General features: G+C 37.9%; 1 protein-coding gene across 3 annotated transcripts in view; it reads right to left on the bottom strand.

Moving 5' to 3' along the window:
- Positions 1 to 18,731, bottom strand: part of CRIM1 (cysteine rich transmembrane BMP regulator 1) — a 170,933-nt gene that overhangs the window by 113,442 nt on the left and 38,760 nt on the right. Inside the window, exon 2 of one of the 3 annotated variants that reach the window (XM_039385889.1) lies at positions 17,633 to 17,710. The exons of 1 other annotated variant lie outside the window; for it this stretch is intronic. In XM_039385889.1, the coding sequence (XP_039241823.1) occupies positions 17,633 to 17,666 (34 nt within the window). In that variant the 5' untranslated portion in view covers positions 17,667 to 17,710. Of the gene's footprint in view, positions 1 to 17,632; positions 17,797 to 18,731 lie in introns of those variants that run through there. One more of the 3 variants, XM_039385890.1, reaches the window with a different exon arrangement.

Raw genomic sequence — 18,731 nt, 5'->3', positions numbered from 1 at the left:
GTAGCTTCATATTGCAAAGATCTTTCCACACAGAGCAAAGGGACATAATTGTGCAGTGGAATTCCAAAAATCTTTGCATCAGACACTTCCTAACACAGAGAAGATTCCTTTCACAGACACCAAATAACTACATTCATTATGTGGATGTTATTTGTGCATTGACCATGTCAACTTTACCAGACAAGAGTGTCCACTCCTCTGCCTCCCTCGAAATCTTATATCGATCCAAAATATAACTCAGTTACCCAGAATCAGTAGTAACATATGCCTGAGTACCAGGGACTTCCTTCATTAATTTGGTAGGTAGCATGAAGGTGTTAATAAGGTCATCAGCAAAATTAACTTAGATACTATATCTAAATTTTGTCTACTTCCAGCTTGAATCTACCACTGTCAAATTAATGAATGCCTCTGCCTCGATAACACGTGAAACACTCAGAGAGGTGCAAATTCTAAAACTGTATCAACCAAAAAGACTGATGAAAAGGATGATAAAATAATAATTTGAGTACAGATAACATTTAGTTTCCAACTTGTATTAAAAGACTGTTTGAATTAAAAGACATGCAAAAACAAGCATAAAAATGCAAAAATATAAGCCAGCATTTAGACTATAACACCACCATCACTCATTGTTATATTTGTAAAACACTCCTACAGCTCTCTGCAGAAATTACTGAAAGAACACAACACAAACATGTCCAAACACTATCTGTTATGGTTTACTACCTGAGATGATATGAATAACTGATTTGTTTTTAACCTCCTGTATTTTCCAACACATTAATACAACAACAGTAATATATTGCTTAACACTGGATTGGACAACAGTTCAAACAGTACGTGCTAAATGATATTATTTTTCTGGAAGGATTTTTAATATCAAAATTAAGTACAGAGAAAAAGTTAAGGATAACAGGAAGTAATGTATGATCAAGGTCAAGACAGAGCTAAAGAAACATCGGCCATAAAAAGCTTCAAGAAACTGAGGACAACATTTCTTCAGTTTTTGTATCAACTAAAACTTGAAATGAGAAAAGTTCCAAATTAACATGGAAAAGGTTAATCTCTTTTTGTAAACAATACATTAATTTTTAATCTGAATTTAACATTTCTTACATTGCCCTGAGTAAGGATTCACTAAGTCTACTTTTATTGACCACAGTCTTGTATATAATACGGAATTCCATAAAACAGTACTTAAATCAAATGCCGAGTACTCAATTTTGAGTACTATTTGATTAGTCAAAAGAACAGAGGTTCTAATAAATAATCTAGTCTTAAAAAAAAAAATCTTTGTATAAGGTAAAACTAAATATTTATGCAGGTACATGAAAGCCTTCTCCACCTCAAAGTACATTTACTTCAGAAGTCTTCTCTTGTTCTACTTTGCTTTCTCACACATTTTTTGTAGACATCAAGTCCTTATTTGAAATAATGGAAGATGCTAAGGAATGGCAGTAGTCCTTTTAGCACCACCCTCTTTTACCACCATTCTCACTCATGAAGTTTTGCAGTTGCCACAAATTATTATCTAGTGCTGGTCCACAAACTTAAGGACTAACTGCTTTAAGAGATGTTACTAAATCTGGAGTATATGAACCTCTCAGATGCTCATTTAGTACTAAGAGCTACTATATAGCCTCTTGAACTACAGAGGTTTTCCTAAAGACGGCATTACACAAATCTTGAATGGAGCTACCAGAACCAAGTAAGACTCAGCGTGAAGGTGACTTAATCTCACCATTTCAGGAAAGCAAAAACTTGCTAATTTCAAAAAACTTGTCTAACTCGTTGAATCAAGCACCATTTCCAAGAACCACTTCCAAGCAACAAGAAAAGCTTCATGATCAATGATTAAGTACCATGTTGAACTACTTCAGACAAAAGATAAGAAACTAGTCTTTAAAAAGGGGCAGAACTAAATATAATGTTTTTCACCCTATGCTTTTCTTTTAGCTAGTGACCTCCAATAATGTACAGGTAATGGGAACCCTAATGTAAAAAGACAAAACAAAAAACCAAAACCAACAAGAAACCTATGAAGTTTTGGTTGTCTTTCCTCACTTGTTTTTAAGTAGCAGTCCTGCACCTCTCGGGATTTCATCAGAGACAGATACATGAAGAGGAAGAAACAGAGGAAGCACCAGAATACATTCAAGCCATGACTTGTAACACTTGATAGTCTTTTAACTTTGTGACCAAGATTACTGATGGAAAGAAGGAACCACAGACACTGAGAGGCCCATGGGAACGGATCAGTGCAGTTAACAGACTAAGCAGGAGCTACAGAAAGGCACAGTCTGATAACCACCTAACTGGGAGGCTATTAAGTGTTTTTCTCCCGATGAAAGTGTTTCTCAAATGACCTCTACCATGCCTGTAAACTGAAGGGAAATGAGAGTGTTGCATGCCATATAAGTAAAGGCTGGGGAGAATTTTCAGGCTGCTTGGGAAGAAGTGAAGAGGAGCAAGTAGGAGGAGAGGCACTACTGTCCAGGCCTCCATCCCAATGGCCTCTACTCACCTACGGATTGTCTGAGGCTGCTCCTCCTGCAAGAAGACCATTTGGGGCATCAGCAGCAGTGGGAAAAGTCCCGCTGTGCAACCAGGAAAGTGGGGAGAGCACCTACAAACAAAAATGGAACAAAATGTAAAATTGAACTTAAGGAAGCTGAGATAGTTGAAGCTCACCGGATTCTAAATTCTAAGAAAATATATGTGAAACTTTAAAGGAGATCAAGTTATATGTCCCAGGCTTAGAAACTGTTTTTTAGTGTGTTTTTAATAAAATGGAAGATTTTATCCAAAAGAAATTCCTGGAAACCTTCCAGCTATAAACAGTTATGAGAAATTCAGTTTATATATGAACCAACTTCATGAACACCAGATACAAGCTAACTAGAGGAAACGATGAGAAACCTGTATCCAATAAATTAAATCAATATTTCATGTACTAACATTCCCACACCCATGTCAATCTACAGGAAAGTAATGATGTCTTTGTAATTACTTATTATCTTCTAGAACAAAAGCAAAATACAAGCACACATGATGCATCTGAAAAAAACTGGGACTTAGAGGAAAGGCAAGTGGTATTTGTTATATAAGTATTTCCCCCCCAATTTCCAAATTCTTATTATGTCAGAAGAAAATTATAGAGGATTACACTGTGCCACAAAGTGACACTCATTACAGCATACTGTCCCAGTCTGTGCCTTGAGGTCTATCAATATTAATAAAAACACTCATGAAATTGCCAGTCTAAGATCTATGACAAGGAACGTAGGAGTTTGTTTATACCACTTGGTTGAAACATAAAAAATTATAAACTCAACTACTAATCTTTTTTGTCTGTGCTACAATATAAGCCTTCAATAGATCTATTACCAATAACTACTGTTAATTAAACAAGTACACAAAGAGAATATTTTCTTCCATGTAAAAGCTGGCTAGCAACATCTTAATTAAATTCTAAATTCTGTATTGAAAAAATACTAGATAAAAACCTCTTAATCACCTTTGACAGTCAATCTCACCCTAAATGTTTAAAATAATTAATCACATTGAAGACAGATAAGTTATTTGTTTAAAGGCTACAGTCATAAAACCAGTAAGGTCTCACATTTATAGAGCTATTTAGAATTAACACAAAGGCATTTTTTGCATGAATAGCTTCCTGCAATTTCAGAATCCCAGGAATGCAAATTCAGTTATGAAACCAATTAATCTTTTAAATTACTTAATTATCTCTCAGATCCAACAAACAGGCAATTGTAAAATATGAGAGAAACAGGAGGCAGAATGAAGGCACTTAAAAGTGTGCAACCTCTAACCTACTCCCAAAGAACAACTACCCTCTGGAAGTGGCAGTTAGCTCTGCAAGGCAGGAGCCCTGGTACACGTGTGAGCAGCAGGGCTTGTAGCACTGTGGTTGGAGTGTTCTAAGTGTCTGGGTATATACTCCATTTGAGATTTGCACATATTGTCATCAGAAGAGGTGAATATGAAACGAACTGTTAGCAACAAGCACCTTGGATTCAGCTTTGATTTCAAAAGGTTTGTTTCAACCTTTCTGAAGCAGGTTCATCTGTTTCTTCTATCTTAAGACAGCTTGAGAAAATATATGTTCCTTGTGAACAAAAGCTAGGTCTTCTTTACTGCAATTTATCAGGCTTATTTTGATTTAGCACTGACTACTGCTCAGATATACTTTTCCCCCCACTTACTTGATTTTTGCTAATTTCCTCTTATTTTGTCTATTCGGTGCATTAATCTGGAGAGGCTGGCCCCACATATAACACTGGAAACAGTGATAAATATCTGCTGCATGTTCTCAAGAGACCAATGCAGCACTTTATACACTTGCCTATCACAGACTCGCTACCTTTTCTTCAGGGCTGGGTAGTCCACAGCAGTTGCTTTCTTTTCCAAATCGAAACTGTTCGCTTTTTGGAAATGTCAAGATAAAAAGCAGCATTAGCCTATTCCATTAAAAGAAAAAAAGTCTTAAAATAGCCTGTTTATATTGTTTGCCACCCAGTTACTTGTCTGCAAGCCCATTCAATACACTGACCTTCAACTCCTGATTTCAAACACATTTCAGTCGTACATGTCTAGTTTTCTTTGAAACCAAATCTCAAGTGCCATAGATATTTCTCAAAGTTTTAAAATAAAAAGCACATTATGTTGAAAGACTATAAGGAGAAAAAAACCACATCCCACAGAACAACAAAATACAGTAATATTAAAAGTCTCTGGTTCAGTCAGAATTTCTAATGATGAAATTGAATTAAGACTTTTTACCATTTCCTCTTGAAATTATATTTCGGTTGCTTCTAACGGGCAAACTAGCCCTTTAACCCAGAATTCTTTGTATTTCATCCCCAAGCTTTCCTATTAAGGAGAAAAAGCATCACATTTCAGCAATGTCGACTTGGATTTCTTCAAGGAAATGAGAGAAGAAAAGCAATACTGGCATTTCTTGCCAGTGCTAAAAGCAAGTGGATCTTTTTTTATTTGAGTTTCCCAAGCTTACGTAATCTGCTAGCACCTCTGTCTGAGAGCTTTTAAACTGGTTGCCAGTTTCAGTCAAATAAAGACAGAGTTTGAAACACAGGAAAATAAACTCCTAAAAGGTAAGGGGTAAAGAAGAACCAGTGTCTGATTATTGCCATTATCTAGTGACCTGAGAGACAGAAAAGTAAAAAAAGTGGCTTTTTTTGTTGTTGGGTTTGGGGTTGGTTTTGGAGGGATGGAGTGGTTGGGTTTTTTTGGTGTGTTTTTTGTTTGTTTGCTTGTTGCTGCTGATTTTTTTTAATTCAATACTGGTTTGCCTTTTTAAAATAGTTGGCAGACAAGCATATGTTTAGCTGTTAATTACATATCATGCATCTTTGCCTAGTGCAGGTGCCATAAAACATGCAAAAAGAGTCAGAAAAACATAAAATACAGCAGAAACTTACATAACAATGACAAAGAGTTTTGTATCCCATAGACACATAGAACTTTGGTAACCTGGATCACTTTCTCCAGTTTCCCTATTAACCACAATGCAACAAATCCATACTTTTGACACATTAAAAAAAGCACAGAATTTATCACACCTACACTTACCAGAAACTACAATCTAATCAAAATAGCCCAGTAAATTCTTCAACCCTTTCAAAGAACAGATGTATCACTATATCTTACTATGCATAGGCTTTTAGGGCTTTTCTTTGGATAGAGATGTGATATCATGGAATATGATGCAAAGACAAAACACTCTAGAAAGGAAAAGTTTAATCTGTTGCTCTTTTTTTTTTTACTATTAAGGGTAACTTTTATACTAAGCCTATGTTTATATGCTAATAACCATGCCAAGGCTGAAAGCATGCTGCAGACACCATGCTATGAAAGAGACTGTTTTAAGTAAACTAGAAGTAGAGAGAAGCGATAAAGTCATAATTATATTTTTTATTTATGAACTTTGTTTATGCTATCTACAGAAAAGTATGGGAGAAGATAAGCTGCAGCGTAGAAGAGACAGTGGTGGAGGGATCAGGAGAAGCTGGTCTGGACAGACAGTTGGAAGAGAGTAAGAGGAGATGGAACTATTCAGCCAGCAGAGGAAAGAAACTCTCCATACCAGAAGAACCTTTAAACTGCTGCTACTGCTGTTTGAAGGGGCAGCTTTGAACTCTTTATGGCTCTTCTCCAAGACCGCTTTTTGAAGGCCTTTTACTTCAGGCACAGAAATAAGTTCAAGTGCCCTCATTAAGTAAAGCAGCTTTGTCAATCTCCAAATCTGTAACACGCACAACTGGCAGATGATCACTTCACCCCATGCTTTAAGGTTATGCTGTGAACAGCACATGAAAACAGTGAGTAAAATTTGATTTGCACACCTTCCTCAGTGAGACTTTAGGGATGACAGTTTGGACACTTCTCACACAATAAAACATTATTTTTGTCCTGCTGAAGTTCTCTTGTTGATACAAGTTAGCATGACATGAAAAGCATTATAAAAAATAGAAATACTGTACTTTTGCAAGATTTCCTTAGTTTTAAATTAGCTCCATGAATTAAATTATTAAGCACTTCATGGCGCAGTAGAAATCAGTCTAAAAAGCTCAACAATATCTTTCATATTTTTGCAATTAAACCAGCTATCATTATATTAACAGAAAGCAAAGGTTTAGTCTACTGTGCAAGTCAGGATTTTCATACTGTCAAAAGCCTAAGAGCTCCGTAGCACTTTCGGTGAACCAGAAAAACACCAAAAGATTGCTGAGGCAAACTAGGACACTGATGAAAAGCAGCAGGGAGAAGGTACAAAACCCCAAAGGGAACAACAAAAAAAACCCAAACTTGCCCTTACTCCCTATTTGCTTGCAACATAATTACTTGGGAAAATTAACTTTGGACATCAACATTTGCTGGACTTTTCCATCCCCAGAAAGATAAATACATGCACAGAACACCTTCATCTGTATTTTCAAACTTCTTTTTAAAGACTGGATTTATTAAGACTTTGTGGTTACTTCTACAGTTATGAAACAAAACAAGAATGTCTCAACTGGACTTTGAAATTAAAGCTGGGCTTTGAAATTAAAACCTGGCCAGAATGTAGGGAGAGTTTATGCTAAAGGATGTTGTACACAAGGTGAGACACACCACCAAGAGTTATTTTCCTCCAAATCAAAATTTTCCTTTAATACTGTGGCATTTTAACACCACTATTAAAGCAATCACTTATTGCAGAAGGTAGCATTAATATTCTTATATAGTAGAACCCTTGCAGTTTGAAGATATTAAGATCGAGGCATCCTAAGAAAATTGTAGAAGAAATTCAAGCATATAGTTCATAATTATCCCAATTTCTGAATTGGATGTTATTTCTATTAATCTACAATTCTTTGAAAGAAGTAAAACCCTTAAGGCTTTATTTTAACAGTTGCACTGACCACAGTCATTAGACTTTATGTTCAAAGAAGAGAGCAGCATGATCCAGCAGTGCCTTCCTGTCTTACATGCCTACCCTAGAAAATTTTCCCTGCAGTAAACACTGCATCTGTTTCAGCCAAGCAATAGATACATTATATATCCTCTTCCTTGAAGACCTCTACTGAAGTTCACAATTGTGGTAGAGAGCATAAAAGCCCTTGCAAGTAGCCTTTTTTTTTAATAAAGAAAATTCTTTTCTTTTTTTTCACACAACAAAGTCAACAGCTTCATGTCTAAGGCAGGAGTGTGCCTTGCTAAAATGTTACTGTATGAGGAAAAGTTTTGTTTGAAGCACACACCTTCCTTGCAGAGATTGACAAGTAGTATTGTTTTATTTAAATTGGGAAGACAAATATATAAGGTCTGAATTTCAAACCTGAACAATTCAAGTTCCAGAATCTTACTTAACTATTCCATACATATAATACAAATATCTTCAATTTGGTGAAAAACTTCAAATAAAAGTCACATTCCAAGCTGTGACAGTAAAGGACTGTTCTAAACAGCCCATTTTTATTTTTATTTCTAAGAAAAGTTTTTATTTAATTGCAGTGTCCTAGTTCACACATCACAGAACAGTTCAGGCAGGACAGGACCCCAGGAGGTCATCTGGTTCAGCCTCCCTTCTCAAGCAGGGCCATCCTGAGCAGGTTGCCCAAGATCACATCTAGATGGCTTGTGAGTATCTCTAAGGATGGAGACTCCACCACTTCTCTGGTTAACCTGTGCCAGCACTTGGTCACCCTCACAGTGAAAAAGTGTTTTTTGATGTTCAGAGGGAACCTCCTGTTTTTCAGTGTGTGACCATTACCTCTGGTCCTGTCACTGGGCACTGCTGGAAAGAGCCTGGCTCCATCTTTTTTATACCCTCCCTTCAGGTATTTATCTACATTGTAGAGAACCCCCTGAGCCTTCTCTTCCATAGGCAGAACAGTCCCACCTCTCTCAAGCCTTTCCTCATGGGAGAAATGCTCTAGTCACTAATAGTCTTTGTACTCTTTGGTGGACTCTCTGCTATGTCCGTGGCTTTCTTGTACTGGAAAGCCCAGACCTGGACACAGTATTCCAGGTATGGCCCCATCAGGTCTGAGTAATGGGCAAGTATCACCTCCCTTCACCTGACGGCAACACCCTAATTCAGTCCCTGGACACCATCAGCCTTCTTTGCTGCAATGGCACAGTGCTGGCTCACAGTCACCATGACAGCCAGAGCCTTTTCTGCCAAGCTGCTTTCCAGCTGAGCAGCCTCCAACATACTGGTGCCTGAGGTTTTTCCTCTTCAGATGCAGAATTTAGCACCCATCTTTGTTGACGTTCATGAGGCTCCTGCTAGCCCACTTCTCCAGCCTTTTGGAGTCCTTATGGATGGCAGCATGACTCTCTGGTGTACCACCCACTCCACCGAGTTCTGCATCAATTACAAATTTGCTGAATATACACTTTGGTCCATCATCCAAATCATTAATGAAGATGTTCAACATGCCTAGTTCCAGTACTGATTCCTGTGTACAGCAGTTGCCAGACTCCAACTGTGTTTTGAACCACCAATCTCTGTGGACCTGGCCATTCAGCCAGTTTTCACCTCACTAGCTGCTCATCCAGCCCATACTTCATGAGCTTCTCTACAATGATCTTATTGGAGGCAGTGGCAAAAGCCTCACTGAAGCCAAAGCAGACTACTGTCCATTGTACCAAGCCAGTCATTTCATCATGGAAGGTTATCAAGTTGGTCAAGCATGACTTCACCTTGGAGAATCCATGCTGAGTAGTGCAGATGACTTTCTTGTCTTTACTAGTCTTCAGTAGTGTACGTTACCATGTACATCACTCCCTTGCTTTACACTCCATTCAAACAAATTTTGTAGTATCTCATACATATGGCTCCCTGAACTATTTTAATACCAAGAATAAGAATCAGTAGCATACAAGCTGACTTCTGTAACACTCATATACACCCCAAAACCACCCCCTCAAAAAAAATTACAGCAGCTATTGTCTCCAATTAAGCTTATGAATCTTTTTAAGACAAATAGCCAGCTCTTGACATTAAAACTGCAAGCTATAAGAAAAAAATCTAAAGCTTAACCAGCCTTAACATTAATGAGATTTTTTTTCTAAGCTTCAGCTCTCAGGTTCTTGACCTGTTAAACCTTCATCTTCTAAATCCATGTGCTCACCTATTTAACGGGATCTTTTCTCCTGTTTTAGAATTGTAAGAAAAACAACCATAAGTCTTCTCTTTATACACTAAGGACACTGAAGTTGTCTTCCAAGGTACAACGAACTTTTCCAGTTCTAAAAAAAGTTAGACACATCTAGAAATCTTTTCCTAAGAGCACAAGCTAGTTATCATTAGAAGCGTCTTGAACTGATCAAAAAAAAAAAAAAAGCTCTGAAATAATATTATTTTATCTTAATTTTCCTGAAATGTCTTCACATTCATAGTACTGAAGAGAACCATGCACTGAGCAAGTAAAAAAAGAAAACAAGCAGAATGCAGAATCTAACACCAATACCTAAGGCAAGGTTTAGCTCACTGCCCTGCAAAAGCAATCTGTTTTAAAATTACATGTATTTGTTCACTGTTTAATAATCAAGTGGTGTCTTTTCAAGTAGCATAATTATCCACATACGTTAATCCTGTCTCACTGCAACCATAACCTAAGGAAAACAGAGAAAGTAACAATGACAGTTACACAGCGAGGCTGAAGGACAAATGGTCACTCTCACAAAACAAAGTGCAGCTGCCACCCTCAGATTACTGGACTGTCCCACAATGTCATTATCCTTAGATCCTTATTAAGCTCCTGCAAAAATACCAAATACAAATCTTAACAATACTATATTTCTGATGCTAGCCTCCATGCTAACCAAATTTTCACTGATTCTGTGCAGTTATACATTTGTTGGTATCCTTTGCTTACTTCCTGTGTAAGTTGAACAGAAAAATATTTTTGTTTTTAATCTGTATAGCCCCTAATATGCAATCTGAGATGTTCATCCAGGCATACATTATGGTAACGGCCTTTATAAAAAAAAAAAAAAAAAGCAAAGCTCCTTCAAAACCCACAACCAAATGCAGTGTGTCTATATTACTAGCCACATTGATCAAGCTATTTAACTGCTTTACTTGATTTACAACTCACAACAACAAATAACCATTTTTAATACATTCTGTGGGTAAAACACAGTGAAGGAACTACTCGTGAGCACATGACTGCAGCATAAGACTATGTTGATAATATAATATTAAAATTGTTGCCTTGCGTAATTCAAGATTCCTGTCTAGTCACATCAGCTAAATTTCAATAAAATTAAGCTGTCAACCCAAACCAGCTGGTAAGTATGCACTTTGATACAGTATGATAGATGACCGGGCAGGAGACCAGAATGGTTGACTATGCCTAACAATGAGAACAGAAGTGCTCAGCACAGGAGAGACCCCAAGGTAGGGACTTCATCTCATATTTAGTAGCCACATGGAAAGTTCAAGCTTTGGCTGAAGATGCTAATTCCTTGTGAAAGTAAAATGTCCTTCAGAAATACAACACCTGGAAGTGTATTATTATTATTACAAAGTCGTAGTGAAAAATCACAATGGAAAAAGATGTGGTTTATTTTAGATAACTGATTTTTAGATTTACGTAATTTCCTTGGCCTTATTATTTGTACCATCCTGCAATAGTGCTGCCTCTCTCCTGGCTCCAGAGCTGTACCAGCACTGGGAACAGCAGCTGGCAATGGTCTCAAGTCAGACTTCCTATGGTTCACCACAAAGCAACTACCCTGTGGTGAACCATAAGCTGGAGTGCTGAGGGGTCACCGCAGTGAGCCAGGGCAGACTGCGGTCACCGGAGAATTCTGCCAGGTTCCCATATAGACACATCAGAGAGAAAGAGACAACAGACTATGGATTAACCTGTCAAGTGCTCATTAAGACAGCTATGCTCTTCCTGTATCAAAGTCAGGCACTTTAGAATGTGCATGGGTATCTCCAGAGCAGTGCACTGTACTCAGGGACACACTTTTAGTACTCAGAGCTGAGTCTGTTATTCTTCAATTAAGTAAACACTGAATATTTGTTGAATAGACATGAAGAAGATTGCATATTTGTTTTGTCTAGGCTGTTGAACTCTTTCAGGTGAGATCTCACAAAAAGACAAAAAAGTGTCCCTTTCCCTGGAGGCAGCTAACCATTCCCAGGGGAAGCTGCTGCAGCCCCGGGATGAGACAGCAGGCAGGCAGAGACACAGCAAGCCCTGGATCCCAATACAGAGGAGACCCCTGAGAATAGGTAAACAAACAAGACACAGGTGTGAAAGAGACAGCAGGATCTTCCCAAGGTCTAGGTGGGGACTTGGAAGAGCTTGCTGTGACTCAGGAAGCCTGTGAAAACTGCCTACTTAGAAAGCAAATCTCTGCAAGACAGAATAGATAGCTCTGATTTTAAACCACTAAAGTTAACATGCAGATGTGAGTTCTTGTGCCGTGTACTTTGACTTAAGTTAGTATTTTTCCTCTTACACAACCTACTTTTAAAGTGAAAACTCAGATATTTTGGGAGACATTGTTTATTAACTGACCAGGTTTTAGTCTTTTTCCCCCCACCCCATAATTATTTCAAATTTCTTCCTCTTTTGCCTCCCTCTAAAATATAAACAGTATGGACAGAAATTTTCTGTGAAAAGCTTGTTACATATTCCTAGTTTCTCTGGATACATATAATATACTTTACTTCTTGCAAAATTCATAATTGCATGGAAGCTTTAATACATATGCTTTTTATTACCACTTCCAGAACACTGACTGCAATACAAAAACCTACTCTATCAACATGATGCAGTACCTTAATATTCTGGTACTCTAACACTGAATATTCTAGCTTTCAGTATTGCCCTTCATTATACTTCCATCGCTGTCCAATATCTCTGTTTCATCTTCTGGTGCAACTGAAGTGCTGCTTTATTATATTAATAAGTCTGTGTTAAGCAAATGTTAATTACTCAATATTCCTCAAGAGCAAAGTGAATGATTGTCAATGTTATAAAAACACCAAGATTAAAGTAAACAAACTCAGTGTTCTTGTCACCCATTCTTTCCTACATTGCTTAATATTCTATGACTCATGAACCACCTATACAACTCCCATCACCTACTTGAGAGAGCAAGTATGAAAAACATGACATTGTAGTAAATTATAGTCAACAAAAACAATGAGGAGGCTCTAGATCACCAATCAATGCAAAAATCAAAGGGCAGAAGAGCTATAAAGCACAGAATCCTTCCCTCAAGTCTACACACAAGGTGGGAAATCTCCACAGGAGCAACCTCAGAAAGATGCTTTGATCAGAAACTTCTACTGAGGAACTGACTGTGGAAAGTGCTGCTCTGCCCTGCAGTGTTTATTAGTTACAGACCCAGGCACAAGGTCACTCTCATGAGGGCCTTTATAGTGTATAGTACATTTTCTGTTCAAAACAGTTCTTAAAACTTTCTGAATGCTTGAATTTACTAGGAAAGAATGAGCAGAGACTTAAAATTAGAGACAACTACTGTAATTTTTTTTTGGTAGATTATCACAACTATACCGGAATAAAACCAACTTCTTTTCAGTGCCAAACCGAACTCAATTAGGACTGCTATGAAGCAAGTAACTCCCAAATGCTCATCGTCTGGTCTTTTTCTTTTTTGTTTTTAATAAGTTTTACAGATAAAATGCTGCTTTTCTAAAGCTCTTATGTGTACTTTGACCATGAATACTTTTCTCCATATAACATCAACAAAGAATAGAATATATCACAATATCTTGGGAACAAAGACAACAATGATGCTTTTTTCTGAAATTTTAATGCTGAATTTCAGAAAAGCCTCTTTCTTGCCTTTTGCATATCTAGAAGATAGTTAACTCCACTGCTGCAAATATTTCTTTAAATTTGTTGTCCTTGTAAAAAAGGTTTTTCTTGGTCTACTGTGTAGGCCAGTTAATATATTCAGCATATGACAACTCAAATCTGCAAACAGCTAAAGCAAAACCAATCTTTCCCAAACTCTTCCTGAATGAGGAATTCCTGACTGTATGCAAACTCAAAATAAATTTTAAGGGGAGTTCGGCTACTCGGGAGAAATAGAGTGACACTGCTCAGAACCACCAGGATGAAATTAAGAAAGCCAAAGTTGGGCTGTATTTGAAACTGGTAGTGAGGGTAGAAGCCACAGGGACCTTCTGCAGGCTACACTGACAAGGGGGAAAAAAAAAAAAAGATTAAGCAAAGCAAGAGCAGCTATGGAATAGAAGGAGGATCTAGCAATAAAAATATATGTGGAAGACTGACTTACTGTATGTCTGCCTTCTTTGCCTCAGTCCTTCCTGATAAGGTCTACTGTCAGCCCTCCTGGGTTTCGGCCACTGCGCATTTGAGGATGAAGGACTACGTCAGGGTTGAGAATGGTAAAAGTTGGAGACAGCTAAGAGCAAACTGGATTTACAGAATCCCTGAGTCCCCAAGAAGAATATGGATCAAGTCACTGTGGAAGCCACTTCTAGGTACATGAAATAAGTGACTCGGAACAGCCACCACTGATTGAATTATGCCTCATCACTACCTACCACAAAATGACTGGTCTGGTGGATGAGGGGAGAGCAGTGGATGTCACTTACCTTGACTTAAAAGGCTTTAAACTTGGGTGCCCATAACACCTTTGCATCCAAATGAGGGAGAAAGAGACTGCACAGGTGGACCGCAAGGTGAGTGAATAACATGCTAGACTACCAGCCTCAAAGCATGGTGGCCACAGCCCTGATAACCAGCAGGTGACCTCTTACTGGCAGTGCTCTTCTAACTTCTTACTCCAAGTGCCTGACTGGCAGCTATAAAGAAGGCAGCACCCAGCTCTTCAGAGAGGTGCCCAGCAGGAAGGAGAGCACACCAGGGTCACAAACTGCAGGAAGCGTCGCTCCAGTGCAACACATGGAAAACGTTCTTCATAGGAGGGTGGTCAAATACCAAACCTCTCTGCCTGGAAGCAGCCTGCAAACATTACACTTTGAAGATGTATTACTTCAGTTACTTTTACTTCTTAGCTCTAAATAATCTTCTGGGTTATGTGCCAGATTTTTCTTGAACAAATGTTGTTTCTGCCCAATGCACCAATTACAGTGGGCATTTCTGGTTTCTTAGGAAGCTGGCTGTATGCTTCATCATTGAGGATTTTGGGTTTGTTTTGTTTTTAATTAACATTGCAGTTCTTCACGTTCCATATCACTCAACGACCATTTTCCGGGGCCTTTTCTGAAAAACTGTTAATTTTTAATTCTAGAAGTTTTTCTTAACTAACCACTTGTGTTTTGTCCCTCACTGTAAGTATGATACACATTTAAAATAATTTCTGGTCTTGGAGGATTTTCTTTCTCTTTAAGGTCCACGCATACTTTATAATAGCTCCATTAGCTATAATCACCTAAAAGCTATCAATTTTTAGTCAGATGGCTAATGACTCCCTGTGCATGCAAAGGCATATCACTAACTATGGCACACCCACATCACATCATAAACTATTTCATAGTTAATGTCTTTTGATCATCTCCATATGGGAAATTTCACACATAAGTAGAAGTTATTCATAATATCTATATAGTTCCTTTGAGAATGAAAATCAGCTGTTGCCAGAGTGTGGAAATGCTGCTTTTCCAAAACAAGGAGCTGTCTTGCATTGATTCTGTTTGCTTCTTCTTGCAGCCAACTATCAGGCCCTTTGCTCCCAATCAGAAGCAGTAAGATGGCACAGGCGCTAACTAGATATATCAAAGCAGAAACCAGTGATGTTTGCTAGAACACTACTGTAGCTAGATGTGGCTAGAACAACTACTGGACATCCTCCCAGTAGCATTAGTGTAAGAGACAAACTGCTGGTGAAAGCATCTCTGTAACTTACGGCAAACTAAGGGCTAAAGCCAGCCTTTAGCCCACCTTTTATCTGACACGTCTCTTTCTCCTTCCAGGCATCTGAAAGTGTATACAAGTTAAACGCTTATGACTTTTAATAGCTCCAAGAAGTTCTCACTACTAATTCATTATTCTCTTTTTAGCTCTAATAACCTTCACTAAAATGAAACTCTTCACTAAAATCAACTGTGGGATAACTCTATTTCTCTTTAGAATCCAAGCAAGCTTGGCCCTTTAGCCTCACGTGCCTTATTTATTAGAGATACTAGAAGACATGAGCACTGTTTAATTTCTATCAAGCTCTACAGAGATACAGAGTGGTTTTCAGATTAAGAAATTGGAGCAGAAAGAATATCTGTATTTCAAGAGGCTTAGAAGGAACCCTGCTACTTACAGAAAACTTGATATATTCTGTCTTTCTATGCTTGCTGAGCTACCAGACTACATATATCCAGAGTTGAAGTTAAGAAAGTCTAATCAAGCATTAATATGGTTTTAAGACACTAATATGGTTTCAAGGCATTAAAAGTGGAAATGTATGACAGCACAGTGATGTTGCCAAAATTAACTCTAGCTTGCAAAAGCTGATGACAATAAAACCAAGGGAGGTATTAAATTATGAATCACCAACTTTTTTTTTTTAAGTAAAACTCTATGAAGGCAATGTTTCAATTTAACTTGAGGTCAAGTAAAAGTTTGACACTTGCAAAGATTACAAGATCAGTTTATATTCACACATTTAACCAAGAGCCTAGTAACAAATCAAGTGTGTCGCATCATCCGATGTGTCCCATTCTTGTTAAAGTACTGTTAAAAGATGCAAGGGAGAGCAATTTTAATTCATAAAAATCCTTTATTCTATCCTGTAGAAAAAACCATTTATCCTAGCATACTCTAGGTCCTAAGGCAAATTGATGTGATATTGCATGTGTAATCCATCTATATCCCTGCTTTATTCATAGCATCTCTTTTGTCATCATGTAAATTTCAGCAAATACTGTAAAAAATTACCCACCTAAGCAGATTTCTTTGTCATCATAACTACCTTACCAACTCTGTTCAAGGCCTTCTGGAGGCTTCTGTTCTGAAAGCACAAATTTACCCCAACTCATCGTTTACTCGGAAGGATGGCAAACACTGTTTGGTTAATGAACATTCCACAATCTGCTTTTGTGATTATACCTGTAAAATCTACTCATAAAACACAGTAACGTTCACAGTTTACTGTGACCAGATTTTTCCCTATGTGCTATCATTGCCTTCTAATGTCTTATGAAACTTCTTAGGGAGATGGCAATCAGGGCAATTTCTGAAATCTTTCCCTTAATTTTTAGTGCTGGCTCTAGCACAATAACCACGCTCATGCACTTTCTGTTGAAAATCAACACCAAAAAAGAGCTGCAGCCTTGATGCTGTACATAAAACTAATGGTTCCATCACACAGCATCAAGAAGTCAAGAATCATTTTCATTACACAGCACTGAGAAGCCACCTACTCTGCAAGGCTATACAAAGGGCAACAGATATTGAATTTAAGTGCACCACTCATTTTGCCCAAGTACAGATGGACCAGATGGGTAGATGTCACTATTTCACACTTCTCTTCCTCTAGTTACAAACAAACGTGCTATGGTCTTTACCGATACCAATATGCAAACACCAACTAGTCTATCCTCAAGCCTATCATACCATCACTCAGAAATCTTAACGGTTTTAAAAGAGTACTGGAATGAAACACATCATCCTGAACACTTATCAGAGGCAATTCAATCCATGAACGTGTTTGGCTGCAACATCAAAATGCTAGACAGACAAACAGGAGACATAGCTTTGAAATGCCTTTATTCCTTTTACAGGGAAACCATGCTCTTTTATATGACAGTTAATTTTTGCTGAAGGTGAACTTTCTATTCTTAATAGGCATCCTAACACTGTATTTGAGTGACTCTAATCCAGAAACATGCTGGAGATTGAAAATCCCACTACTCTGAAGCCTCTCATATTGAGACTGCCCCTTGCACCCCCAATTATTCTTAGCTACTTTGACCTCCTGAGAGTTTAAGATATGTCACTATGCAATATAGAAAGTTTTCTGGGAAGCCTCAGGAACAGACACGTTTTCATCTAGAATCAATCATTTTTTCCCAAAATCACCATATATTGTTGAGGACTTTTATGGGAGGGGGAGCAGTATAACTTACCAGTTGTCCTGTTTATTGCAGTCGTCATCTTCATCCAGCCTACAACAGAGTCCTTACACTAAGTGTTACGGCTCCCACCTACCAGGAAGCAAAAGAATTATCAATCAAGGTCATTAGGGAAGTACCAGACTGTGCACTGTCTCAGCAACATTTCCATAGCATGGGTGGATACCCAAGGAAAGTAGCTGCTCGATGCATTAGGTGGCTGGAGAGAAGCAATGGCTTATCGATTTCTCTCTTTCTCCCCTGCCACTCATTTCTTAAACAGTAATCTCTGCTAAAGAAATCAGAAAGAAAAGAAAGATTGCTATAAGCAGCTACTGCAGGCCAAATGCACACTCGAGGCATGCGTCCAAACCTGTGCAGTCTAAACACTAGGAGAACCAATGAAGTTGTCATAAGATTTCATGCTTCTAACATGCCTTTTCCAAGTATTACAACTGCTTTATCAAAAAAATGTCGGGTTTGCTTTGAGGTAAAAATGACAGGCATCTCAGTTGCCAAACTTATTGGCATTATGACATTTGAAACTCAATCTTTGTGGAACTTAGAGATATAAAAACTTATTTACAGACAAGAGGTTGATGTGATGATACATAAGGTGATGAGAGAAAACAAGACTGAGATCATCTTTCTATTTGAAGTTCACCTTTGCCTGGTGCTAACTTTCTTTACAGTGGAATAAACAAGAAAGTTTCCTTAAATAAAGTTTTTGACATTGCCTCTTTTAGGAGCTGAGAATTGAAAATAACCCACTGATTCCACAAATGAAACAAAGTTTTCAAGGATAGTCACATTTTACTATCAGAACATTATTATTTACATTACAGAAACTATTCTTTAAGTCAAGACCCTCAAAAAAATAGCTTTTTCTGTTTTAGCTCTGTACAGTATGTTACACGTAGTTGTAAGCATCCAGCAGCTGCAGCTATCTAGGAAAGGGGGTGAAATGAGAAACATTAGCAAATGAGAAAAATTGGCATTATTTTATAAAATAAATTACGCCACAGTAAACATCCCGTGTGCCAAATAAAGACATCACATCAATGAAGCTATCTGTTTGAATTAAGTTGACTTGAGACACCCATTGAGCTCAGTA

The sequence above is a fragment of the Pipra filicauda genome, unplaced genomic scaffold (assembly GCF_003945595.2).
Source record: "Pipra filicauda isolate LSUMZ 115617 unplaced genomic scaffold, ASM394559v2 scaffold448_size536912_pilon, whole genome shotgun sequence".
NCBI lineage: Eukaryota > Metazoa > Chordata > Aves > Passeriformes > Pipridae > Pipra > Pipra filicauda.
The sequence above is the reverse complement of the archived record's forward strand: the minus strand, read 5'-3'. Positions and strand labels throughout refer to the sequence as shown.